At 40.6% G+C, this 24,364-nt stretch overlaps 2 protein-coding genes across 4 annotated transcripts; one reads left to right on the top strand and one right to left on the bottom strand.

Annotated features, from left to right (window-relative positions):
• Positions 1 to 1,457: 1,457 nt before the first annotated feature.
• Positions 1,458 to 12,338, bottom strand: napsa (napsin A aspartic peptidase). The gene is made up of 9 exons (XM_028599055.1): positions 12,134 to 12,338; positions 11,619 to 11,772; positions 9,652 to 9,775; positions 8,533 to 8,651; positions 8,169 to 8,368; positions 7,460 to 7,582; positions 5,837 to 5,981; positions 3,695 to 3,793; positions 1,458 to 2,634 (listed from the first exon to the last, which is right to left on the bottom strand). Exons 1-9 carry the CDS (start codon positions 12,199 to 12,201, stop codon positions 2,473 to 2,475), a joined length of 1,194 nt encoding a protein of 397 aa, XP_028454856.1. The 5' UTR covers positions 12,202 to 12,338; the 3' UTR covers positions 1,458 to 2,472.
• Positions 12,339 to 18,476: 6,138 nt separating this feature from the next.
• On the top strand, positions 18,477 to 24,194 carry LOC114570147 (uncharacterized). 3 transcript variants are annotated; one of them, XM_028600391.1, is made up of 9 exons: positions 18,477 to 18,512; positions 19,595 to 19,681; positions 19,911 to 20,006; positions 20,402 to 20,497; positions 21,103 to 21,228; positions 21,777 to 21,851; positions 21,994 to 22,033; positions 22,194 to 22,248; positions 23,383 to 24,194. In XM_028600391.1, exons 1-9 carry the CDS (start codon positions 18,492 to 18,494, stop codon positions 24,119 to 24,121), a joined length of 1,335 nt encoding a protein of 444 aa, XP_028456192.1. In that variant the 5' UTR covers positions 18,477 to 18,491; the 3' UTR covers positions 24,122 to 24,194. The 3 variants fall into 3 exon arrangements, with proteins under 3 accessions (XP_028456192.1, XP_028456191.1, XP_028456193.1); XM_028600390.1 differs by having other exon boundaries at positions 19,595 to 19,711; positions 23,383 to 24,193; XM_028600392.1 differs by lacking the exon at positions 18,477 to 18,512 and adding an exon at positions 18,810 to 18,883 and having other exon boundaries at positions 19,595 to 19,711; positions 23,383 to 24,193.
• Positions 24,195 to 24,364: the final 170 nt, after the last annotated feature.

Below are 24,364 nucleotides of genomic sequence, written 5' to 3' on the forward strand. Positions count from 1 at the left end.
ATGTTGATTGTGTGTATGCCAACCCAAAAGCTAATAAATTGATATCGGCCTAAGGAGACAAGCTGTCTTTTTGTTAGTACATATAAAAAGTACCGCTAGTGTTTTTGATATTGAGTTTGAAATGAATGCTTTGTAAGAACTTCATTAATACAGTGGCTGCGGTCAAGACATATGATGCTGTCCATGTTTCCTGGGATCTGTGAAAACTGACATTAGGCTGTGATTGGAATGTGTGTAGCTTGCATGTGTTATATTTACCTAATCTAGAAGCAGTCTCTTTGTAATATTTCTAACTTTCAACTATAAATCTGAAAAGTTGAATATACTTCCAAAAAGTGGAACATAACTACCATTTATGGAGTCATGAAGTCTGAACAACACAGCGCCTCCATTTTCTCATACACTTATTTAGGCGAGAACGGAAAATGTTTCCATGTGACTGACTGTCTAATACAGAGCTGCTCTTTGTTTGTTCTGAAAAGGAGGTTTCTTCTTCAGTCTCACCATTTGTTACATTGGTGCACAGGTCTGATATGCTTTATCTAATTGTTTTTCCAACACTGGTTATTTTGTCAAAATGTTAGTAAGTTGGTCAAAAAGATTTCTGTAGGACACTCAAAAGTGCTTTTGTCTACTGGTTTTTGCTTTAATTTAAAATCCAATTTAGATCCTCTTGTCTCTAAATAACCTTTTTTAATATTGCCATGGGTACTTCAAATCCTGCACCGTTGGCTGAATACAAAAACGCACTGCTGAAAAACATTGTACTAATGTTTGTCATTTGGTGAATTAGTCTCAGTATTAACTTCCTGGCTTGATTGCTGTTAGAGCCTTGAGCCAGTCTATGTAGTTTCAGTACCGTGTCTGTATGCACACCAGTCCACGTTTTTAAGTCTACATTAAGCCCTGATTACATTATAGGTGCCCAGTCTGTCTAGAATAGGTAGCCAGACATGGATTAGTGGAATACACAAGGCTATGCTGTTGGTCAGTCCTGGCCCTGTACATGAAGTGTACCGACAACACAGGCTGCTTCTGTCTGCCAGGACTACGTGTATATTAATAGATTACAGGTGCTTATCTCTTTTAAATCATGAACTGGTAGGGATCTACTCACAGATCCTCCGTTATATAAAAGCAGCTTTGATAGAGGTTCTTGACGTTAGATTAGCCTGCTAGTCATTGCAGGTGACAGCAGGTGGAGTCATTACAGCAATAGCTGCCAGACTGTCAAGTGGAGTTTGTGTCTTCTCTCTAAATGACATCCTAACGTGATGTCCAAAAATAATGACATGCTTTTTGTTCTCACTTGTAGCCTTACAATGAAAAGGAAATGCAGTGATATGGAGCAAGTGTCCTCTCAATCCCCAGCCCACTGTTTTGTATTGTGTACAATATGAAGGGTTGTTTAGTTCTCTTGTGCATTGAGTTAATCATCCAGGTAACGGAGAAACAGGTGAATATTTTTGTATTTATTGTACATTTGTAACCAAAAAGAGACTATTTATTTCCGTTCCATTAAACATGTAAAGTACCACTTATTGTGCTTAAGTCCTGGATGTACTGATATATAAAAATGAAACCACAGTAGATCTTTGTTTGCATATTAAGTCTTACTTTGCAGACCTACTTTATGCCACCGATGACTGCTGTTCTGAAGGAAGGGAAGTCACTGTGCCACCTTTGTAACGTTATTGTAAAACAAAGACCCAAAGTAGATCACTACCTCTACGTTGTGGAGTTCATACTAGCCATATGCTTTGTTGCATGCTGTGTATTTTTTGCAGTGGAGATGGGACGTTGCAGCACTTTGTATACTTCATTAAATGTTATAAATAACATTCTGTAGGTTTATTTTGTTTGTTTTTCCCAAGGGAACAGTGTGAAAAACTTCTTTTACACTCAATGGCAGATCACAATCTAAACTCATCCATTCAAAATTTCCAAAAAAAAAATATTTAAAGCTTTCTTCAGGGAGTGTTGATAACACAAAGGCATATAAAGAGAAGCATGCTGAGATACATTGAGAGCTGGAAATGTGGGTCAGTTGTTAGAAATGGTTACATAAAAAAAAAAGTTGCATTTGTTCCCAACGATTACAAAAATGAAAACAGCACAAACACTTTAAAATGCATAGCTCTGATTGAATCCTGCCACATCAAAAGGTGAAGCCTAACTGAAAGAAACTGAGTGCATCCGTGCCTTTGTCCAGTGACACAAAACATCTCAAGTATTAATATAGCATCCACACTTGCTCATCAGCAGCCACTTTCTCATATAAACATTCTAAGTGAGATATTCATGTGGCAAGCCAGGTCTTGCAGTGATGTACAACAACCATTAAATGCTTTTGATTGCTGCGAATGAATTAACGCAACAGTGATGATAAAAGTAAGCTTGGCATGGTGTGACATGAAAGTCAAAAAAACAGAATAGTGCAACATATTTCACACAAACAAAGAGTTCGGTAATCTACTTGGCGGGGGCAAACCCCACACGATCGGCGTTTCTGTCGAATACCGTGTAGTACCTCCCGATGAATACATCTCCCAGGATCCACAGGGGCCCTGCGGGAGGCGGGATATCCATGGCCATGAAGCCTGACAGACAGATTGATCTACCCAGCTGAGACTCCTGCGTCAAAAGCAACAACAAAAATTCAGTTTCGCGAGCATACCTTCAAGACAGGGTCACACTTTTATCAAAGTTTTTATTAAGACAGTACTCAACATGCCAATATGTACGCTGAAAAGTCATTTTTCACCATGTGATCACTTCAGTATGGAGAGTAGAAACAATTACAGCGACCAATATGTTCATCGTACATGGGGAAATTATATTAGGACATAGGGCTGTGCAATTCATCGGTATTTAATCGTGATTATGATTTCTGCTCTTAGCCATCCCAAAAAAAAAAAGAGTAATTGAGAAAAACGATTATTTTGCACATTACGTTTTGCAAGTCAACTCTTATTTTGTCCTGTGTTCTGAATGGAGAGAAAAAAAAGCTCAAAAACGGGAAAAGTATTAGTGGGAAATTTCACAGTTCAAGGTGTTTTCACTGTTTGTTGGTTTCAAATTCAATAATCGCGTCTTTCCAAAAGTCAACAAGTGTAAAATAATCGTGATTTTAATATTGACCAAAATAATCGTGATTATGATTCTTTCAATCATCGAGCAGCCCTATTAGGACAGACTCGGAAAAATGTCAACCTGTCCTTTAAAAATTAGTGACTGCATCCATAGCAATATTCAAAGTCTCATAAATACACCTGTAAAATATATAGCAATGCAATGTTTTGTTCCAAACCTATCGCCATACAACAGGGAGACAGTCTATTAGAAACCTATCAATATGGTGCAGATCAATACACCAACCCCACCAATCAAATGACCACACAGATACATCACCAAACACTGAACATTTAAAAAAGGGATAAGGCTGGCAATACTTTAAAGTTGTTGTTTAAGTAGCAACTCTAAGTTAAGTAGTGGGGTTTATTGCAAGGCTAAGGCTTATAAGGATTGCATTACATTCTAGATATATTACCATATTCTCTTCCAAAGACCTTCACGTGTACGTTTATTTACAGCACCTCTGAGAAAAAGTACACGCCTCCTTTTGAATTGGTTTAAATAACTGCCGTGACAAAATAAAAGTGAATGTTATCCATATGAAATGAGTAATATCTACCTGCAAGACATAATCCTCTCCAGTCAGGTTAAACGTCTTCCCTCCGATGGTGAAGGAGATGGTGGGGAGGGATGGGATCCTCTTGCAGTCAATCAAGTACTAGAGGGGAAGGAGAGGAGGGAAAAACGTGCTGAAGTGATCTCAAGATCGAGACAATTCATCAAACCACAGCAGAGTCAAAGATGCAGCTTTTGGTGTTGTGCAATATGAAGAGTAAGTCTAGATATAACATGACCTATGACATTTCGTGGATGCCTTCACCATAAGCACATAAGGAACACGCCGACTTATTGGGAATTTAGCTTATTCACCGTAACCCCCAGAGGTGAATGCAGGTGAATGGTTCCAACAATCCTACTGCTCCGAATAAGTGACAAAATAACGCCAACATGTTCCTATTTACAATTTTTTGAATTTTGTCACAATTCGGAGCAGTAGGCTAGTTGGAACCAGTTACCTGCAGAATCTGTGCTGGGCTAAGCTAATGCTGGAACCGTCAGACAGCGTTACAGCACGCACGGAGATGAGAAGGGTATGTATGGACTTGTCTTACTCTGGGGGTTACGGTGAATAAGCTAAAGTCCCAATAAGTCGGCGTGTTCCTTTAAGTGTTAAAGCAACACCAACGATTCTTTTGTACCTTAAAATAATGTTTCCAAAATCGTTTCAGTGGTTCATCAACCCGTAACAGGGTGAACGGCACTTCTGCTTTCGCTTTGCGGCTCTCTATCGGCTATAACCGCGCTATGCAAGTTTGCCAGATCGGGTAGCGGATCTGTAGTTTGAATGACAGAAAACGACAGCGGTAATGGACAATTCCATGAATCCGACCTGTAGGGGGACCGAAGAGGAAAAGTGCTTTGGTGTTGCTTTAATAAATGTTTAGTGGGTGGGAGAAAAAAATTCCCAGCATTCTAACCAACACTAACAATTCTTTTTTTATGTGATGGACGGAAGTTAACTGGTTATGCAACCATGCAATGACATTTAAGCACTGTTTACCAACCAAACAATAAAATAGGATTGTAATGCACTGAGGAAATCGCGTGAGACACCAGTTGAGGAGAGTGGCGTCATACTAAATGTCACCAAACGTACTGACTGAAGCAGGATTGATGCTTCTGCTGGGCTCTACGCAGAGCTTACGCCATACCGTAGCCTACGCAAGTGGCCTGAAGTTTATACTTGTGTGCTGGTGTCTGCGTCGTTCTGGCCTTCTAGTGTGTATACATGGGGGAGTGTTTGGTAGATGAGTAAGGGAAATGCAACACGGCCAAGCCGACCAATCACAGTTGTTGCGGTCTGCGAAGCCGCGACGTAAAGTTACTGTACATTTGAGAGGTACACATCACGCAGGGATTTATGCAGAAACATAAATCCAACTTACAGACAACCAACTAATAGTACGTGTCAAAGAAAACAGTCTAAACCCTCCTACAACCGCGATGGCTGCAGCTGATTGGACGAACGCGTCACGTGGGTCTGTCTGCTCCCGGATTGAAAAAACGACCACATTCGCAGCTTGTTTGGAATACTCTCTAATTTTACGAAAATAGCGTTTCTGAAAACATTAAGCGAGAAATAGGCCGTGCCGTTGCTGAGTCTGTCTTTATTTCAGATCGACAAAGGTCAGTTTAAAAGATTTTCGTCAGCTTGTGAGAAGAGTTGAGCCGAGCCGGCCGCTCCTCATTTGCATAAAGTAGGCTGGATTCAACTTTATGTAAATGAGGAGAAGGCGACTCAACACCCCGCTTCTCCCCGCGACGCTACCAGAACACATTGTCTGGCTGTGAATTTATGAATCCTACTATGGCCACGCCAAGACCCGCCCTTCAATAGCATTTATTGGCCAGGCGTCCATGCTTACGCAAGGTAACGTAACCCCATTTGTACAGGTCCTATCACCTGACCAATCAGCTATCCTGACCTTAACCACTCACATGGTCAAATGCCTAACCCCAACCAATCGAGCTGCTTCGTAGGGCGGGTCTTGGCGTGGCCATAGTGGGATTCGTAAACTTGCTCCCTGGCTGCTTCCATAGAAATGAATGCGAAGCGTGGAAATGACGCTGACAATGGACACACGCCGCATGGCGTCGTGTCTTTTGTCAAATAGCTCTGTTTGACATGTGTCAGCTCTACCTCTCCCATCAGCAGGGGCAGAGCTCCGATGGCTTTGTGCAGCGCTCGGATTTCCTCCACAGGACCGACAATCATGGAAGTTCCCGTGTCGACAATAGCCTGGCAACCGGCCTTGCAGAGAGTCAGCTGGTTGCCAACATCAACTCTGCGGGGAAGGTTAGAGAGGAAGCAGCAGCAGGACGAGGCAGGAGAGACAAGAGGCGTTAGGTTTATTACCAACCATTAGAAATTAGTGTTGTCGTGCTACTGTAAGTGCAGCCTTTAACGACCAAGAAAACACTCATTTAAACAAGATTATGATTTTAAGCAATCCAAAAGACACCATTTTTTATGAGTAATTCACTTTTTATGCATGCACCCGTGGCAGAAATTAATTATCTAATTAATTATCATTACATTAAGGAATGTATGATTTGGGAATTGATCACACTTGGCATACTGAAGTGTGAGGAGGCTCTGTGTGTCCGGAGGTAAAGATAAGATGAGGGCCTTGTGGATGTTCCCGACTCCCCATGATAAACATAGAACTGTCTTGACCCACATTTAGGGCTCCTGCACACTGCCTGCGTGGCGTGAGCGTGTCAGCTGCGTGGCGTGTCCGTTTTTATTTCGGCTCCCGTGTTAACAGGTTAGAGCTTGCACAATGCCTGCGTGACACACACATCTCAGGAAATGCGTGCATGCTATTTTTAGCATGCACGCATGTGACACACAAGCGTGTTGGAAGTACACATTTCCATTCAAAATAGAAAATGTCATTTTGACACAAATACATTTAATAAATGACATTTTGATGTTTGAAAGTCTCTAGGTTTTGACATAAATGCATATATAAATGTAATTTAAAAAAAATAATAAATACTTATACATTTTCAAATACTGCACCCGTCAATACTGCCCACGTAACTTTTGCTGTAATCGAATCAATAGGCTGAGCTCGATTGAAGAAATTCTTAGTCGACTAACACTCATTCAATTGTATCGACTAATCGATTAGTTGATTTAATCAACAGATCTGTAAATCTGAGTTTTTCCGCAAGGAGTCATGCAAAAGCACCACTTTAATTTTTGTGTTTACCAGAGATGTGCTCGTAAGTTTCTTGGAAAGAAGTCATCAGCATGAAAAAAAGCATCAAACATGACTAATGGACTAAAGAAATCTAAGTTGACTAAGACCAAAACAAAATTAGTCGACTAATCGACTAAGAGGGAGCAGCCCTACAAATCAAATGTACAAACTAAACTAAAAATAAAGTTGAAGAACACGCTATTATTTCATTTTTATCAATGTGTGTCCAGACAAGGCTAGCAGCAGCAGCGCCGCGTCAGACACGTTTCTGGTGTGCAAAGACATAGAAACGCCACGCAGCAGAAACGCCACGCTCCGCCATGCAGGCAGCGTGCAGGAGCCCTTACACATTGTTCATCTCTTCTCTCCCCCCTCCCTCAGGGGTTGTTCTATTACGTGAAAACTGACCAGAAGAACAAGTTTTCACACATCAGTGAATACACTATTTTTTAATTACAAGGTAAAAGAAATGCATCGTACCATAACAAACACAAACAAACACTATTCTATTTCTGTTCCTAGTAACAATGTAGCCAAAATAAGGTTTGTTTTACCCGCTCATCGTGATCTGCCAGTAGGCCTTCCGTGTGACATTGACATAGTGCAGGTCTCCGGTGTAGTACTGGGGGTCTGTCCCACCCAGCATCAGCTCTCCTCCTACTGCTGCTTTGGGGTCTCTAACAGACAGGGTGGACGGAAGCATAACTCGCTGCGTTAAAGGAATACGCCACCATTTGTTGAAATAGTTCTTATCACAGTCTACCCTGGTTGTAGATAGGTGGGCCAACGCATTTCTTGTCTCAGTGCAAGTAATTAGGTTGTTTTTTTGTCTTTTGTTGGCTCACTTTTACTCACAACATGCTAACCGGCAACATAGGATTCCATTCACTACGCTAAGCTAACTAGCAGCGGCGCTGCCGGTGTTGCACCGGACTAAAACAGTGCATGCACAAAAAATGCGTTGGCCCACCTATCTACAGCTAGGGGAGACCGTGATGAGCCCTATTTCAACAAATGGTGGCGTATCCCTTTAAAAGAAACGCCCAAATGTGCAAACTCATTTCACAACTGGGAAACCCCCACAGTTGTTGGATTAATAACTGGCAGTAGCAGAGAAAAACAAAGTAAAGACCAAGTTGATAAACCCCAAAGTTTCTCTGACCAACATTTAATGCAGAAGGCAGTAATTTTCAAGCTGGCTGATTATAATATTTAGAAAAATCAAAGCCTGTTCTTCCATACTTTCTGCTGCCAGACACCAACCTGCTTATGTAGAAAGAGAAAATATTCTGGGGCAGCAGCTTGGCAGCCATGGCCATGTCAAACACCGGGGTGACATTAGCTACTGATATGGAGGGGTAGGCCATGCCCAAGACCCCATCGAACCGTGCCACTGCAAACGTGATGCCAGGCTGCTTCACCGCTTCACCAAACTGCTGGCCAGGAACAGGCAGACCTGCAACCTGTAAGCAGGAGAGAGATATCAATGCGCGTAGAAAAATAAAATAAAAAGGTTCTCTAATGAAATGATAGGAATGGCGTGACCACCAAAATTGAGGAATGCAGTTAAACAAAAGTGGCTATGTGAGTGAGCGAGGGAATGTGAGTGAGCGTTTCTCAAACTCACAGAGACGGTGTCGCCGCTGATGTAGCCAGACAAACTGCCTCTGCCGTACCGGATGGAAAACTGTGTGCCATTCTGGACGAATGTGCTCGACTTCTTCGAGTTGTAGCGATGATGAAGCCCTAATGAGAGAGGACAGACGATCGGTTTCCTGAATCCTTGTAGTCTGAACATTTTCATTTTGATCGTTAGTTATTATACACCATGAACAGTTTGAATCAGAGCTAGGGGCTTTCAATGTTGCAGTACTCAAACTCGGTCTTGGTCTCAAGACCCATTTTCTCATCTCGGAATCAACCACATTTTTTCCTCTGTCTTGTCTCGGGATTTCCCCAATTTGCCTGTGCATCGTCTGATTTAGGCCGGTGTGTTAAAACTTTGCAAATGCAACCAATAACTTAAACCGTAAAGCCCCCTCTCCCTGCCCCCTTTACACACACCTCCAAGAAAGTGAATGCAAGAGACTGGAGAAGAAGCTCTGGCTGTCTGTATCAGCTATTTATTAATATTAGAATGTTTAAAGTTGTTTGACTTTCAATTAATACATAGAATAAACAATGTAACTATTAATCATGTTTATTATTACCAAGAATTAGAGCTCTAAATTTATTTGAGTCTCAACAGTTTTACTCATTACCTTAATGTGCCCGCTTCTTGGAATCTTTTAAAAAAAGAAAAAGGTCAAGGTTTGGTTTTACATCTTTTTTTTTTTTTTTATAAATAGGACAGTCCTTTGTGTAACTTTTGTCTTTTGAACGTCTGTCCTACTTACAATGTAATGTACATTGTAATGTTATACATTGTATTGTACTTTAATTGCAATGATGCCAGAAAAAAAGAAAACTAACTTAACTGTACAAGTCAGCAGTATGTTAGATATACATTCCTGTGGATAAGTATTACTCAACAGTTAATGGTAATGACATTAAAGAAGTCAAAACAGCCCTAAGATACAGCTAAAGGTTTGCATGCATACTTCAGGTAAAAAGCAAACTCTAACAAAGAAGAAGTGTGATATTTTAGTCACTGCTGTTTGGTAAATACAGCGAGCATCTTCCAGGAAGTAGCCCACAGATTCACACGTATAGAGCATGCTGAATGAGTCAGTTCTCCAAAACTCACAGCAGGCCAAATCGAAGAAGGAGCAGTGAATGGAGGGGACCCAGAGGTTGGAGGAGCCGGTGTCAAACAGCACAGTGAAGTCCTGTGGAGGGGTGCCAATGCTGATCATCCCATAGTACTGGGCCTGAGGAGACGATACATAACACTGAGATGGGCTGGGAAACTAATAACACATATACATATATACATATACATATATAAGTGAAAAAGACTTAAAATACAGGAAGAAATGCAGAGCCTTTTCTGATTCCAACCTTATTCCAATTATTTAAACTAAGTGGCAAAAAAAAGAAATGTCAACTTGGGCATGGCAATATATCAATACTTCTATCAATGGACCTTTTTCACAGCAGACATTTTGACTTGTCATAGTAGGAAAAGCACAGCTGAAATTGATAACCTTGATGATGGCTCAATTCCATCAAGTGTCCCAGTAAGCTATTTCAGTGAGTCAGCATGCACAACACCAGGGCCTCTCCTAAGTGGAATGCAGCCATCAGTAATGGGTTTGAATACACCTGTGCTTTTCCTACTATGACATGTCACCATGTCTACCGTGAAAAAGGTCTATATGTGAGGCTAGATATCGTCTTAAATGTTGTATATCGTAACATCGGGATAGGATACAAGTGTCTTTTCCTGGTTTTAGTGATGTAATTACCAGACTTACTAGCGGTTTTATTATTTGCCTTTACCCACTTAGTCATTGTATCGACAATTATTAATGATATATTTATCAAAACTCTTATTGCGTTAAGTCAACCCATCACTGCAGTATCGACATTGATGCATTTAGTCGAAAACATTGTGATATTTGATTTTCTCCATATCACCCAGCTCTAAGCTCCAATGTCAACCCATGATGTCATGGGTGCCCAACTATAATATTTACTTATTTCCCTCCTGTTTCTCACTGGCGATACTGCTCAAATATTGAACTTTGTTTCACCTACATTGCCTTGTGTAGCTAGTAAACTCTTGGATTAAGTGAAGAATTGTGATGTGATGTAGGCCTACATTTTATATATTTGGGGTTATAAGAAGCTGGCTCCCTCAAATAAGGCTGCACTCACACACTTATATTAACCTCAGTGTGTTGCTGCGGACATCAGGGGGACAGAGGATGACTCAATTGTCATTCTGGGTTTAAAGGTCCCATGGCATGAAAATTTCACTTTATGGAGGCTTTTTAACATTAATATGCGTTCCCCCAGCCTGCCTATGGTCCCCCAGTGGCTAGAAATGGTGATAGGTGTAAACCGAGCCCTGGGTATCCTGCTCTGCCTTTGAGAAAATGAAAGCTCAGATGGGCCGATCTGGAATCTTCTCCTTATGAGGTCATAAGGAGCAAGGTTACCTCCCCTTTCTCTGCTTTGACCGCCCAGAGAATTTGGCCCACCCATGAGAGAGAGAGACATCATTGCTTTCAAATGAGCAAAGTGGCAATTGGTCAAGGCCACCCCCCACCCTCCACCTTGCCCCCCTCTCTTTTCCTCAATAGCTACAGACACAGAAATGGCACATCCTAAGGAAAGCTGTGGGACTGGCTCTAGTGGCTGTAATTCTGCACCAAGACTGAATTATGGGAAAGTGACCACTAAGGTCTATATAAAAGAGACTTCAGATACAGTATTAGGGGACCACTAAGGTCTATATAAAAGAGACTTCAGATACAGTATTAGGGGACCACTAAGGTCTATATAAAAGAGACTTCAGATACAGTATTAGGGGACCACTAAGGTCTATATAAAAGAGACTTCAGATACAGTATTAGGGGACCACTAAGGTCTATATAAAAGAGACTTCAGATACAGTATTAGGGGACCACTAAGGTCGATATAAAAGAGACTTCAGATACAGTATTAGGGGACCACTAAGGTGTATATATAAAAGCATCCAAAGAGCACCATGTCATGGGACCTTTCACTGCTAATTGCCAAATGAAGTATACTGTGTAGTATCCATACATCCATGAAGTTGGTCAGCCTTTCTACGGGCACTTTGGGGGAGGGAGAGCTGTCCGGTGCTCCGGTGCTCTTCGCTAAAGCCTGAAGCTCCTCCAGAGACATCCCATTGTCGCTCATCAGGCGGCGTAGGCTTCTGGTTTTATAAAGGGGAACTCTGAAATGAGGTAAAATTCAATTAAATGTCACGGGCACAACGTGCGCCTTGCACTTGAAAAAAAGCTTCCTGGTACAGAGCGCTCGCGTCTACTTTCATGCAAATGGTGTAACCGTGAACTGTTAAGCTATCATTTAGGCTAAGTGCAAGTGCACTGGTCTCACTATTACAAGTAGACACTTTACATTGGAAACATGTGCACATACCAGAGAACAAAATAAGGAAGTTAACACGCGCGCGCGCATACATTGACTGCAATCAATCAAGCCAACTTGTCTGTTGCAATGAAGTGATATATTTAGCCTGAAATGTAATATTAGCTCATATATAGTTGCCAAAATACCAGCGTACAGTATTTTACCTGAAGATGGCGGCGCTTTGGGTTATCAGCAGCGCCCCGACGATACAAAAACACGTTAGCTGTGTCATTTCTGTCCTCGTAAAAAAAATAACTCACACTTTGGAATTGTTTCCGCAACTAACGAGCGCACAGACACAGACCACTATTTCAACTGACGCAGAAAGCGATTCGGCAATGTCCGGATTTACTCGGTAGGCTATTCCCCGTTATGCGGCTCAGTGATTGGAGGAGAAAATAATCAGTAAGGTGTTCCTATTGGTGGAAGAGGATGGCCATCCTTCCCGCACACACCGGTGTAAAAAGGTTTCTGCAGGGTCACGAGTTGAAGGCTGTTGTGACTGTGAAATGCGAATGATAAGGCACACAATAGTGTCCATGTTTGAAACTCCAGCTGAGAACACTTTTCATATAATAGACAACATTCTTTTAACAGTTTACTGAATACATTTCCCCAGATAATCTATAAACATAACCACACAGACTAAAGTTTACAGATGTTCAGTAATCATACATAGGCCTTTGTCAGTATGCTTTTTGCCTTGGCTCGGCTTAATCAAATCTTGAAATTTTGGTGAAGAATTACTTGCATTTGGGAAGCCTAATGAATGACAATGCCACTACACTTAAAGTGCTCATATTATGCTAATTTTCAGGTTCATAATTGTATTTAGAGGTTGAACCAGAATAGGTTTACGTGGTTTAATTTTCAGAAAACACCATATTTTGGTTGTACTGCACATTGCTGCAGCTCCTATTTTCACCCTGTGTGTTGAGCTCTCTATTTTAGCTACAGAGTGAGACATCTCACTTTTGTACCATCTTTGTTGGGAGTCGCACATGTGCAGTAAAGTACTGCTAGTTGGTCAGTTGCAGAGTATGAGGGCGTGCCACGCTAGCAGCTAGGCGAGCATTAGATACAGGTTGGTCTCTGAAGTAAAGGCTGGACTACAATAGAGCTGTTTGGAGCAGTTGGTGAACAGTGTTTTCTGTTGGAGATGGTAAGTCCCTTTGGGGTGGACTTTGGGCTTTTTCACTTTGTAAACCTATAATGTGCACAAAAAAGATATATAACACAATAAATGAAAGGGAAAAAGGCAAAAAAAATAATATGAGCACTTTAAACAAATGAAAGAGGTACTCCATTGGTTTAGGATTGCAATTCCATTACATTTGGGCCTTGGGAGAAACTCAAAAATAGTTACTTACACTTATAGTATCTAACATGGGTCAAGCTTTAAAAAAACAGGATCCCACCGATTTGCTTTCTGTTAAAGAGGCCAATGATTTACATGACAAGATGTATACCAATCTCTCATGCAAGAGTGGCAAGAAAGTGAGTGGGCATTTTTCCCAAAATGTTGACATACAGTTTTCTTTTTAAGATGAGACAAAAACATGCCATGGGCTAGAATCACTAACTTGCGCACTCAGTAAGTAACAACATGCAATTCTAAATGATAAATGAAGAGTTTCAAATCCAAACGACTGCAAATACAAATTTGATGAGTCATCCAAACTACCATTCAACAAGCTGCCCTTCCTGACCCAGCCCCGAATGGCGTGAAAGCATTCGCAGAAACGATCACAAAGGAGACACTCACTTGGCCTGTTGGACGAGCTTTGGATGGAATCCCTAACACAGAAAACACAAATGCTCAAACATTATTACTGATGCATGCATAAAAACACACACACACACACACACACACACGGTTGATCACTATCAATCCGACTTTGAGCTGTTGACAATAAGAAAAGCTGGTCTCTTATTTTCTTATGTTAAACAGGTATTTTGTATATATTTGTTTCTGTATTTATTGTTTATTTCATAATAATGTTTAATATGTTTGTTTATGTATGCACCAAACACCAAGGCAAATTCTTTGTTAGTTTAACTTGGCAAAAGATTCTGATTCTGACTCTTTCCACCTGTTAATGTCAATGTGGACGTTTTACAAAAAGAAGCTCCACACCCACACATTCTTCTCTCTGTCATGACGCTTCAGGGAGATCGCACCCAGTCAGACTTGACGACAGAGACAGAGGCATTTATGGTATCTGTGGCCTGACGGAAGTAAAGGCATGTAAACGCACGGGAGAATCGAAGCCATTTCCTACACTGGCTCCATAAATAAAGGATGAAACAGAATAATAAAACAGAGAGGACTGATAACTGATGAAGTGGAACATGACGGTAAGAATAAGCTCTTTCTGTTCTGTTGTATATAAATAGTCAAATGTGTCAAATATGTTTTGGGAAAAGCATTGGGCCTAAAGGATACATGACAGAGAGAAACTCTAATTTAAGCCTCACATGTGAGACACATGTAGTGGTGAAATGGAAGTACTGTACAGTTTTGGGGTACTTCAACTTACTATTAGTAGTAGTATTTCCATTATACTTCTACTCCAATACATGTTGGAAGCCAATATTGTACTTTTTACTCGTCTCTGACAACAATAATTAATTTGCAGGTTCAGATTATTAAGAACAAAATATAAATTAACTAATAAATGTTATTAGGTATAGAGATACCCAGCATTTTATAAAGTAATAAAAATGAGCCCAACATTTACCAGCTGCAATAATAATGATACTAATAGTGATGCAACATCAATGCATCACTACTAATTATAATCCAGGGATATTATATATAGGTTTTTCTACAATGGGTAATTCCACATGATGAGTACTTTTTCTTTTAGTTAAGTATATTTTAATGCTAATACTTTTGAACTTACCAAGTAAGATTTGAAATGAAGGACTTTTTAATGTAACAGAGTATTTTACACTGTGGTATAGCTACTTTTACTTAAGTTAAAGATCTGATACTTCTTCCAGCACTGGTGTGGCATGTACCACCACTGAATATATTACTATGACTTGTTGGATATTATATCTGGAGCTCTGGACACTAATAAATTACACACAATCAAAATGTAACTACACTTCGCAATTGTTAAACAATTCTGATCTCACCTCGACTGGTTTGTCACGCGATTTCCTCAATGCATAACAATCATATTTTATTGTTTGTGCTTAAATGTCATTGCATGGTTGCATGTTGAATAACCAGTCAGATAAAAAAGACAGTATTGGTTAGAATTCAAAATGTTTATGTGTTGTGTTACAATGGTTATACAAGAACAAAAAGTGAAACTCTTATGCTGGGAGACTCCAATAAAGGGATCCATTAGTACCACCATGACGTGTTACTAGCTTCTTGGGAAAATGCTAAATAACAGAGAGGACTGATAACTGATGAAGTGGAATACAGGGGATACAGTATGTGTGGTAATTATTTACTCAAATGTGTTGAGGAGTTTTAGTTACAGTCTATGTTTGTGAGCGATAACACCTCTCCACCCCTGCTTTCTAGAGAAAAAAGGGTTCCAGGATGCTGATACGCCCATGGTAACAGATAACAAGAACATTCCTGCTACATGTTTTTATGTAATCATGAAGTGCACGGGTAGCATTTCCAAACCAATGATTGGTTGTTTGTCAGCCTTTGCTCTTATCTAAGTAGTTATAATATTAAACAGTTAATTTGTGTCATTATTTAACCCCATAGCTGCTCAAACCCCCCAGGACAAAGTACTTGATGAATTCCACCATCTCCGGCTCCAGTGACGGGTTCCAGGATGCTGATACGCCCATGGTAACAGATAACAAGAACATTCCTGCTACATGAGCCGGTCTGCTCAAACCCCCCAGGACAAAGTACTTGATGAATTCCACCATCTCCGGCTCCAGTGACGTCCTAGAGCCGGTCTACGAAGACCTGGATGCGCCAAAGGTAAACATGAAGACCAGCTAATTGTGGTCCATTTTTGAATGCATGAATGGTTTTTGTTTGTGTCTGCTGTTATTTGCATCTTGTGTTTTTTTTTGTCAGCCTGCTGTCACAGATGGAAGCCAGTCAGAGGTTGAAGCCAAGCCTGTACCTCCTCCCAGGTCCAGACGATCCCAGTCCCAGTATGACGATATCAACATCGTTTACTCTGCAGAAACAACTAGCAATACAACCAATGCAGTGGTGAGTGGTGATATTGTCTCTATAAAATGAACTTGTGATAGCACGTATTCATTTAGCAGCATGTATGTATTTTTGATGTCCTTCTGTCGTCAGAATTCCCAACTCGGTGAATATCCTGCAGACTATAAGACACCTCGCCCTGTTCGTCCTCCTCCCAGACCACCACTGAGCAAATGTATGCTCTCCATGAACCTTAAAGCAGCAGGCGAAGAAGACAGTCACTGTATAATTTCAAACTATGAGCCAACTGTGAGTTTGTTTTTGATATTTTTGATATTTGATATGTAAATACAAGCTTTCTTTTACTTCTGAAAACATTGCCAAATGTGTGTTTTAATACTAGCAAAAATAGTCTTGCATTGCCAGACCTTCCTCTACAGTGCTGCGGAGTAGGGTCTAGATAGTCCACACAGCATTCCGTGATGGGAGAAAAAGTGCTCTGGTTTATTGGCATTTCCTTAAACCAATCACAATCGTCATGGGCGGAGCTAACCGCTGGACGGAACCACGGTGCCGCTGCAGAATAGCCTCGGGAAGAAACTTGTTTTGGTGGAACGTGTGTACGTTCAAAGGTTGTTTTACTCATGCGAGAGAAAACTCAGATAGGACAGATAGTCTAGCTAGCTGTCTGGATTTACCCTGCAGAGATCTGAGGAGCAGTTAACCATAGTCCTCAGAAATCCACCGGAGTTTAAAATTACAACACAAAGAAAGCACGGACATCGGACATCGGAAAAAAGAAAGACTTCCGGCGGACTTTCCGGTGGCACCGGAGTAATCTCGGAAATGGAATGTCGTCTATATAGACTACTAGAAATATGACTCATCTTAAACGAATAGTTTGAAATTCTGGGAAATATGAGCTTTCTCAATGAAAAGATCAATACCACTCTGCACTCCTGAGGTCTTTTTGTCACTGTGAGGTTGGTAGACAGGCAATCATCAGAGACACCAGGAAATCACTGCCTCTGGCCAAGAAATCATTACCCCCTTCAGAGTTTTGCATGAAACAAAAAACATATATAATATGTTCATTAGTGAGCTTTAGAGGTGCTGGTAAACAGGCTAGCAGTTTCCTCTAACCGATAGATATGAGAGTAAAATTCAATTGCTGACATTAGGAGAAACTCATAAGAGGTAAAAACAGGAGGCAACACATCTCTGCAAGAAAGCGAAAAAGCACATTTCTTAGAAAAGTTGAACGATTCCTTTAAAATGTTGCTCACATTATTACAGTTTTTTTTTTTAAATAATGACTACGGACTATAATGATGATTTTGGTTACAACTAAACCCTATAGCCTATATAGCCTATACCAATTTACTTTTCCAAATGTCTGATTTATTATTAACGCTTACTTCATGTATCTTATTTTCTCTGCAAGCTTCCAGCTGATACTCCTGAGGAAATACAATCTCCTCCTCCGCCTCGGCCTGAACGCCGCCCTTCTCCCTCCAGCTTTTATGGACCACATTCTACAATGGGACCAAAATCTGAGGTAAGTTCTGACGTGTTTCACTGCATCCCAACCTTTCTGCAGCACATCTTCTTAGACTTCTTTAAGACACATCTGATGGTGATTGACAGTCATTTTGGACTTTTCCCAAAAACCTCTAGACATCAACAGACATTTGAATCATCTGTTGCTGATTTCAAAATGTGAAATATGTTTAATAATGTTCCCTGTCATACTAATATTTTTTTTCGCTCAGTGGTGGAATGTAACTAAGTACATTTAAGTACTAAGTACTGTACCTACTTTACTTGAGTCTTTTCTTTTCTACTCCGCTACATTTCAGAGGGAAATTTGTACTTTGTAAATTTGTACCTCTTTGTACTCCATTACATTAATCTGACAGCTTTAGTTACTAGTTAGGCTACTTTACAAATATTTTTTTGCACACAAAACACATGTAGTTTATGAAATAAGATCTTTTAATAAAAATGAAACCACCCAACAATATATAGCCCTACACGTCCAGCTGATATGATTAGACAATTAAACACTTGGTTGATTGACAGAACTGTTTGGATCGTTTCCAGTTTCTAAAATGTAAAAAAAATAAATATTTGCATTGAGTAGGCCTATATTTTCTTTTATTATTTGAGTAAGTTTCCTGATGATACTTATATACGTTTATTTAAAGATATAGTGCGTAGTTTCTGTCGCCCCCATGAGGAATTCTAGGCCTATTGACAACAAAACTGTCGGCGCGTCCACAAGATAAAAGCCTTCCGTGACCGCGCACCGCCCCCCCCCCCCTCCTCCATCCAGTTGCTAGTAGTCTAGAGGACACGGAGGATTCAAAAATAAAAACATGATGGACTCTTCAGAAAAGGTAATTATCTTCGCTCGAGTTTCTGGGCGCGAAAGTTGCTGGAAGACCCCATTTCCTGAACATAGCCATACTGAGAAATACACTTTGAGTTTTGTGAAGCTATATTAGTCTTAATTGGCATGGTATCCTCTCATTTGGCAATTGCTTGAATGTAACGGACGTGCGTTAATATAAAAGAAGTTGCACTAAAGCTTTAAGTAGGTAGACAGGGGATAGTTGTAACACGTCCAATTTATGTAATAAGGAAAAAGTTCCGAATCACTTGTATCACTCTAAACATGCTCGGTTTAGTCCCTAATACACACGTGAAGAATCAGCTCCCTGTGACAGACACTGCGCATTTTAGAAAGTGGGGAAAAAAAACTCTTACGGTAGAAAAGTATTTTTTTAACTTATTTTTGGGATAGCAATGCCAGCTTTGTAGTTAAACTCAAAAAAGTTAAATTATGTTTATTGCGTGTCTACATGGATATCTTTCACGCAGGTTGTTCGTGCTAATGTTTTAGCTGTTAGCTGTAAATTAAGCTAGTTCATGACAACAGTCTGGGTTAGTTGCGGCTACGAAATGTCACCACCTACCCCAAGCAAAATGTTGGTTGTATTTATGCTTTTTTCTTTACATTTCGGTCATGGAAAAGAGAGGCTGACCGAGGAGTGCCTTTCGACACACACACTCATTCATTATGTTACATTTCACCGCCAGTGTATATCATGTTACATATCACCCCAGGCTATGGTAGCCTACAACTAACCCGGACAATGGGTTACATTGTAACATTTTCCTCCTTGTGTTTGAGAGTAGCCTAAACCATGCATTTTCTGTTAGGGTTGCAGGTATAACAGCTACACCATTTAATAGCAGACACATGCAATTGTTAATTTATTAATTTAATTTTGAATCCACTGGCTTAAAAGAGCTCCAAGATACAGACAGAAATGTCAAAAATGTTACAGCTATCCCCGGTCTCCCCTAACATTTTCAATGCAGAACTTGTACTTGTATGTTTTACAATGATGTAGTGGTGCTTTTACTTACTGTAAGTAAAGGATTTGAATACTTTTTCCACCCCTGTCTTGGATAGAGCTACACTGATGAGAGTCAGCAATCCAGCCATTACTACATGAGCTTTATGCGAGAATCTCCTGCCTCAGCTGCTTCTTCAGAAGAGGTGAACCCCTGCGGGACTTTTAATACAACGGTAAACTGCAAGCTAAAAGTTATGCATTATTGACTGTTTGTTTTTGTGCGTTTGGGTAATAAATAAATAGTCCAACTCAACAATAAACAGGATAAAAGCCCATCAAGTTGTTTGAAAAGAAATGTTGGAATACAATCTATGTTTTGGTTAAATTCAACTGCACTATGCAACCACAATAGGAATGTCTTTGTATTTTCAGGCCACAGACCGCACTGACAGACCTGCAGTTCCGCCTCGATTGAGGAAGTTCCCCCTCACCTCCTCTGCCTCCTTGTGTGAGACCTCGCCTTTACAGGTATGTCAGCTACTGCAGACTACAGGTGATGAACCATATTGGCCAGGTGCAAAAAACAGCAATAAAAGCAGCAGAAAACGCATGCTCTGTTTTTCATGCTGTCATCATGGAAATTCAGATGCGTATGGCTTCACTTTTTTTGCTGCATTTTCCACTGTTGAGTCAGTGTGAAATGCTGAGTTTTGGTAGGGCCGGCCCAAATGCTGTTTGTGCTCTTAACAGAACGTGACATCCACCTTTTGGTGCATCAAGGTGATTCAACAACAGCCATTGTGACTCGGAGAAACTGAGACTATTGTATAAAGAGTTTCCTAGATCTGTTGGAATACAATCTATGTTTTGGTTATATTCAACAGCATTATGCAACCACAATAGGAATGTCTTTGTATTTTCAGGCCACAGACCGCACTGACAGACCTGCAGTTCCGCCTCGACTCAGGCAGTCCTCACTCCCCTGCTCCGCCTCCTTCTGTGAAACCTCTCCTTTACAGGTTTGTCAGCTACTGCAGACTACAGCCAGGTGATGAACCATATTGGCCAGGTGCAAACTAACCGCAGCAAAACTAGCAGGATGCTGTGTTTCTCATGCTGTTATCTTTGAAAATGAGATGCGTATGGCTTCACTTTTTTGCTGCATTTTCCACTGTTGAGTCAGTGTGAAATGCAGACTTTTGGTAGGGCCGGCCCAAGTGCTGTTTGTGCTCTTAACAGAATGTGACATCCACCTTTGGTGATTCAACAACAACCATTATGAATTGCTGCCACAAAACCGTACATCCAGCCAGTGTGCTTCTAATACAGCAACATATCGTCGTAAGTGTTCATTTTGTGCAAATGGAAAAACATTATTACAATTAACTCTCTTCGTCATCCTTTTGACATAAGGCCACACAGTGAGCTCTCATGAACATTTCACTCAAAAACACAAGTATAGATCTCATGGTAACCTTAAAGAAAAAAGTCAGCAGGATTCATCATCTGGCCTAAATCAGTCTGTCTTGTGTAAGGAAAACATAAAACTATTAATTTATACTCAAATGTTGTATTTTTGTGCAGTACAGTCAATTAACAACTTCATTTTCTTTGTCTATTACAGAAACCTCCACCGCCTTCATTCAGCCCGCCATCCCCACCTTTAAAAGGGAAAGCATTGGAGTCCGTGTACTGTGAGATACGGGATCCTCCCTACCTGGAAATACTGCCAGGGGATGTAGATAACAGGGTGAGAGAGACCGTGCACACACACGCACATGCACACACATAGATGTAGACCGGGGATCTTCAACAGGGAGTCTGGGACCCCTAGAGGGTCCCCAGAGTCAATGCAGGGGTGCCTCCAAAATTATTGTTAATTTATTATATTATTATTATTTTATATATATATATATATATATATATATATATATATATATATATATATATATATATATATATATATATATATATATATATACACACACACACACACACACACACACACACCTCGCACAGATAGTTAATCTTAACGATTCACTGTGCCACTGTATGTTTAACATTAAAATATGATTTATAAAATCATGCCAACAACTATTAGGCCCTACACGTTATTGTAGGCCCCTTTTTATTATGCAACATTTTATACAATATATGTAGTAGGGGGTCCCTTCTCCCATCTCTGTTTCAGTTAAGGGATCCTTGGCTTAAAAAAACATTGAAGACCCTTGATGTAGACAATTAATATGCTTTAATAATATTCTGATACATTAATCTTTGTGTGTTACATACTACCAGACCAAAGAGAGGCCAGCAGTACGCTACCAGAGTGACGGCTGCTCCCCTCCTCAACAGACCCCCGTGGATAAAGAGGTACGGCTTTTCTAAAGCGTTCACTTTATCCACTCCTTCACCTGCAAATAAACAGTGATTTTTGCACAATTTAATTTTGTACTAAGTGTAAGGAGGTTTCTGCGATGGATTTTTATTGAAAATAATAACCTGTTTTCCTCAGGACATCACTGGGATGTTGAGATGGTTGATACGCGTGTCAAGTAAGTACATTTTGTTTTCTAGATAGATATTTTCTTGAGAACTAAAGAAGAAATGTGCAATATATATACACCTGTAACCAAGCAAAACATGACACTGTCCTCAGGAACAAAGCTCATAATCAAAGTGTACATTATCTAATCTGTGCTGTCACTCCAACAGACTCTGATTCCATGGCTCCGTCATTGTATGGCCTCACTCTAGAGGAGGAAATAAGGTAACCACACAGATGCATATTTGTACTGGCGACGTCATTTTGGTGCCATTAGTTTCCTGTTACAATATTTCTAGGAATTTAAGTGTACTTCATACTTTTTAAGAGGAAAATAATGCTTCAGATTAAATTAGATGTACAGTTTGGAACAGCTACAATTTTCTAGTGAACAGTTTTGAATACCCAGTGTTTCCCACACACAGACTAATTTGTGGCGGTGTGCCGCGCAACCAACACCTGCCGCCGCGCATTGCGTTTCGTTATTAATAAAAATGAAGGCAATTTAAAACATTTCCTTTCCCTGCTCTCCTATGTCTCTGTCACTTGTGACACACACACACACACACACACACACACACACACACACACACACACACACACACACACACACACACACACACACGCACACACAGCCCCTCCCCCCATGCACACAGCGTCTGTCTCCATGAAAATGAGAGAAGACGGCTGGCGAAATTCACAATTTCACGAAAGGTTGGAATCTCGTGAACACCTTTACACAATCGCACGTTAAAAAGTGCTATAAAAATATTTTAGATTCTGAATACAATGTTGTCAGTGTGTTAATGTTGGAGTCCCGACCCGACTCTTAGCAAACAAGCGATTGCCCCTGCTTTAGAAAGTTAACTAGTCGCAAGATTGCGGTAAAATGCAGTTGGGTTGTCGAGGTCAAAACTATATGTAGCAGCTGTGAATCAAATAAACTCATTATAAATAATGTTATGTCATTTTTTTTTACTCTTAAACTGAAAAAGACACGTGTTGAGGATGAGGACCAGCCTGAACCGGAGGTATCGGTCTGAAACAGAGCCAGTGTAATTGGTTATGTTATTATTTTGTTTACAATATTTTCAGGCTTCAACCAGTGCTGCTCAAGCAGTTAGACCGGGTCAGGGAGAGAAATAGATTCATTAGGCATTGAAGAAAGAGTAGGAGAGGACGACAGCATCCAACGGCGTGTCCGCCTCAGTTTTATTTTTTTATTGTATGAAAATACAATAACACCGCCGCCACAAATTGCTTTCTAATCTGTGGGAAACACTGATACCTAAATACAACATGGCCTTTAACCAAATGAGCTGGATAAATAAAAAGATTTTTGTCATTGTCCCTATGCAGATCATTTAATCAGAGGGCGATAAATGTGAGGAAGGCTCTGCGTCTCTACAACCTTCTCATGATGAAGCGCAATGAAAGCCTGCGGACCATCATTGGTGAGTTCAGCTCCATCTCCGACAGCCTGGACAAGATAAAGAAGACGGCCAAAACCATGGGCATTGCTGGAGGCACCACAGGTGCTGTTGGAGGGGTGACTGCAGTGTTGGGTGTCGTCTTCGCTCCGGTCACCTTTGGTACCTCGCTTATTGCTACAGCTGTTGGTGCTGGTATGGTGGCGTCCGCTGGGGGCATGGGCGCCCACACTGTTAAAATCAACAAGAAGATAGTGAATAAGATGACTGTTGAGAAACTAGTATATGAATATAAGGGAAATGTTGTAGAGCTGGAACATTGTCTGGGGTTTATCCTCTCTGGGATGAATGAGTTGCGAAGGCACGACATTGCCAGGTTACAGAGGGCAGGAGCCCAGCCTGATGCACTGAAGACGGCACATCTGTCACAGTCAGTGTTTAACATGAACAATGATAGGAAGACATCCAATGCACACACAGGCGGGATGTCCTCGGAGAGGCTGCTCCAAGACTTTGTCAAGGAAATGGATCAGTATTTTACAGAAAAAGATGATCAGAAGCTGAAGAAGTCAAACAGGAGCAGGTTTTCTGGTAGAGTTCGCCTGCTGGCAAAGAATCTAGCAGATGAGCTAGATCATCTGAATCGTATGTGGGAAGTGTTTAGTTGAATCAAAGGTGTCTGTGTGTGTCTGTCTTGTATTTTAATAAACATTGAATATTTGTTAAAACCTAAACAAATTCAAGATTGTAGTTCTTCTACCATTCATGATTGTGCTAAATAAAAGCGCAGAATGAATGGCAATCACCCACATTGTTAAAATAACACCAGTAGTACAAGTAGGGCCTACGAGTGTTTACTTTTTAGTTTGTCATAGAGTACCTGTATGCATGGAATGTGGAAGAAAAACACT

The sequence above is a fragment of the Perca flavescens genome, chromosome 15 (assembly GCF_004354835.1).
Source record: "Perca flavescens isolate YP-PL-M2 chromosome 15, PFLA_1.0, whole genome shotgun sequence".
Classification (NCBI taxonomy): domain Eukaryota; kingdom Metazoa; phylum Chordata; class Actinopteri; order Perciformes; family Percidae; genus Perca; species Perca flavescens.

Coding starts and splice junctions, on each gene's coding strand:
- napsa (XM_028599055.1), bottom strand. CDS start 12,201: ATGACACAGCTAACGTGTTTTTGTATCGTCGGGGCGCTGCTGATAACC. Junction 7,583..8,168: donor TTCTCTTTCTACATAAGCAG/GTTGGTGTCTGG, acceptor CCTGTCTGTTAG/AGACCCCAAAGCAGCAGTAG. Junction 5,982..7,459: donor TGGCAGATCACGATGAGCGG/GTAAAACAAACC, acceptor CCTTCCCCGCAG/AGTTGATGTTGGCAACCAGC.
- LOC114570147 (XM_028600390.1), top strand. CDS start 18,492: ATGATGGACTCTTCAGAAAAG. Junction 22,034..22,193: donor ATGGTTGATACGCGTGTCAA/GTAAGTACATTT, acceptor TCACTCCAACAG/ACTCTGATTCCATGGCTCCG. Junction 22,249..23,382: donor ACTCTAGAGGAGGAAATAAG/GTAACCACACAG, acceptor GTCCCTATGCAG/ATCATTTAATCAGAGGGCGA.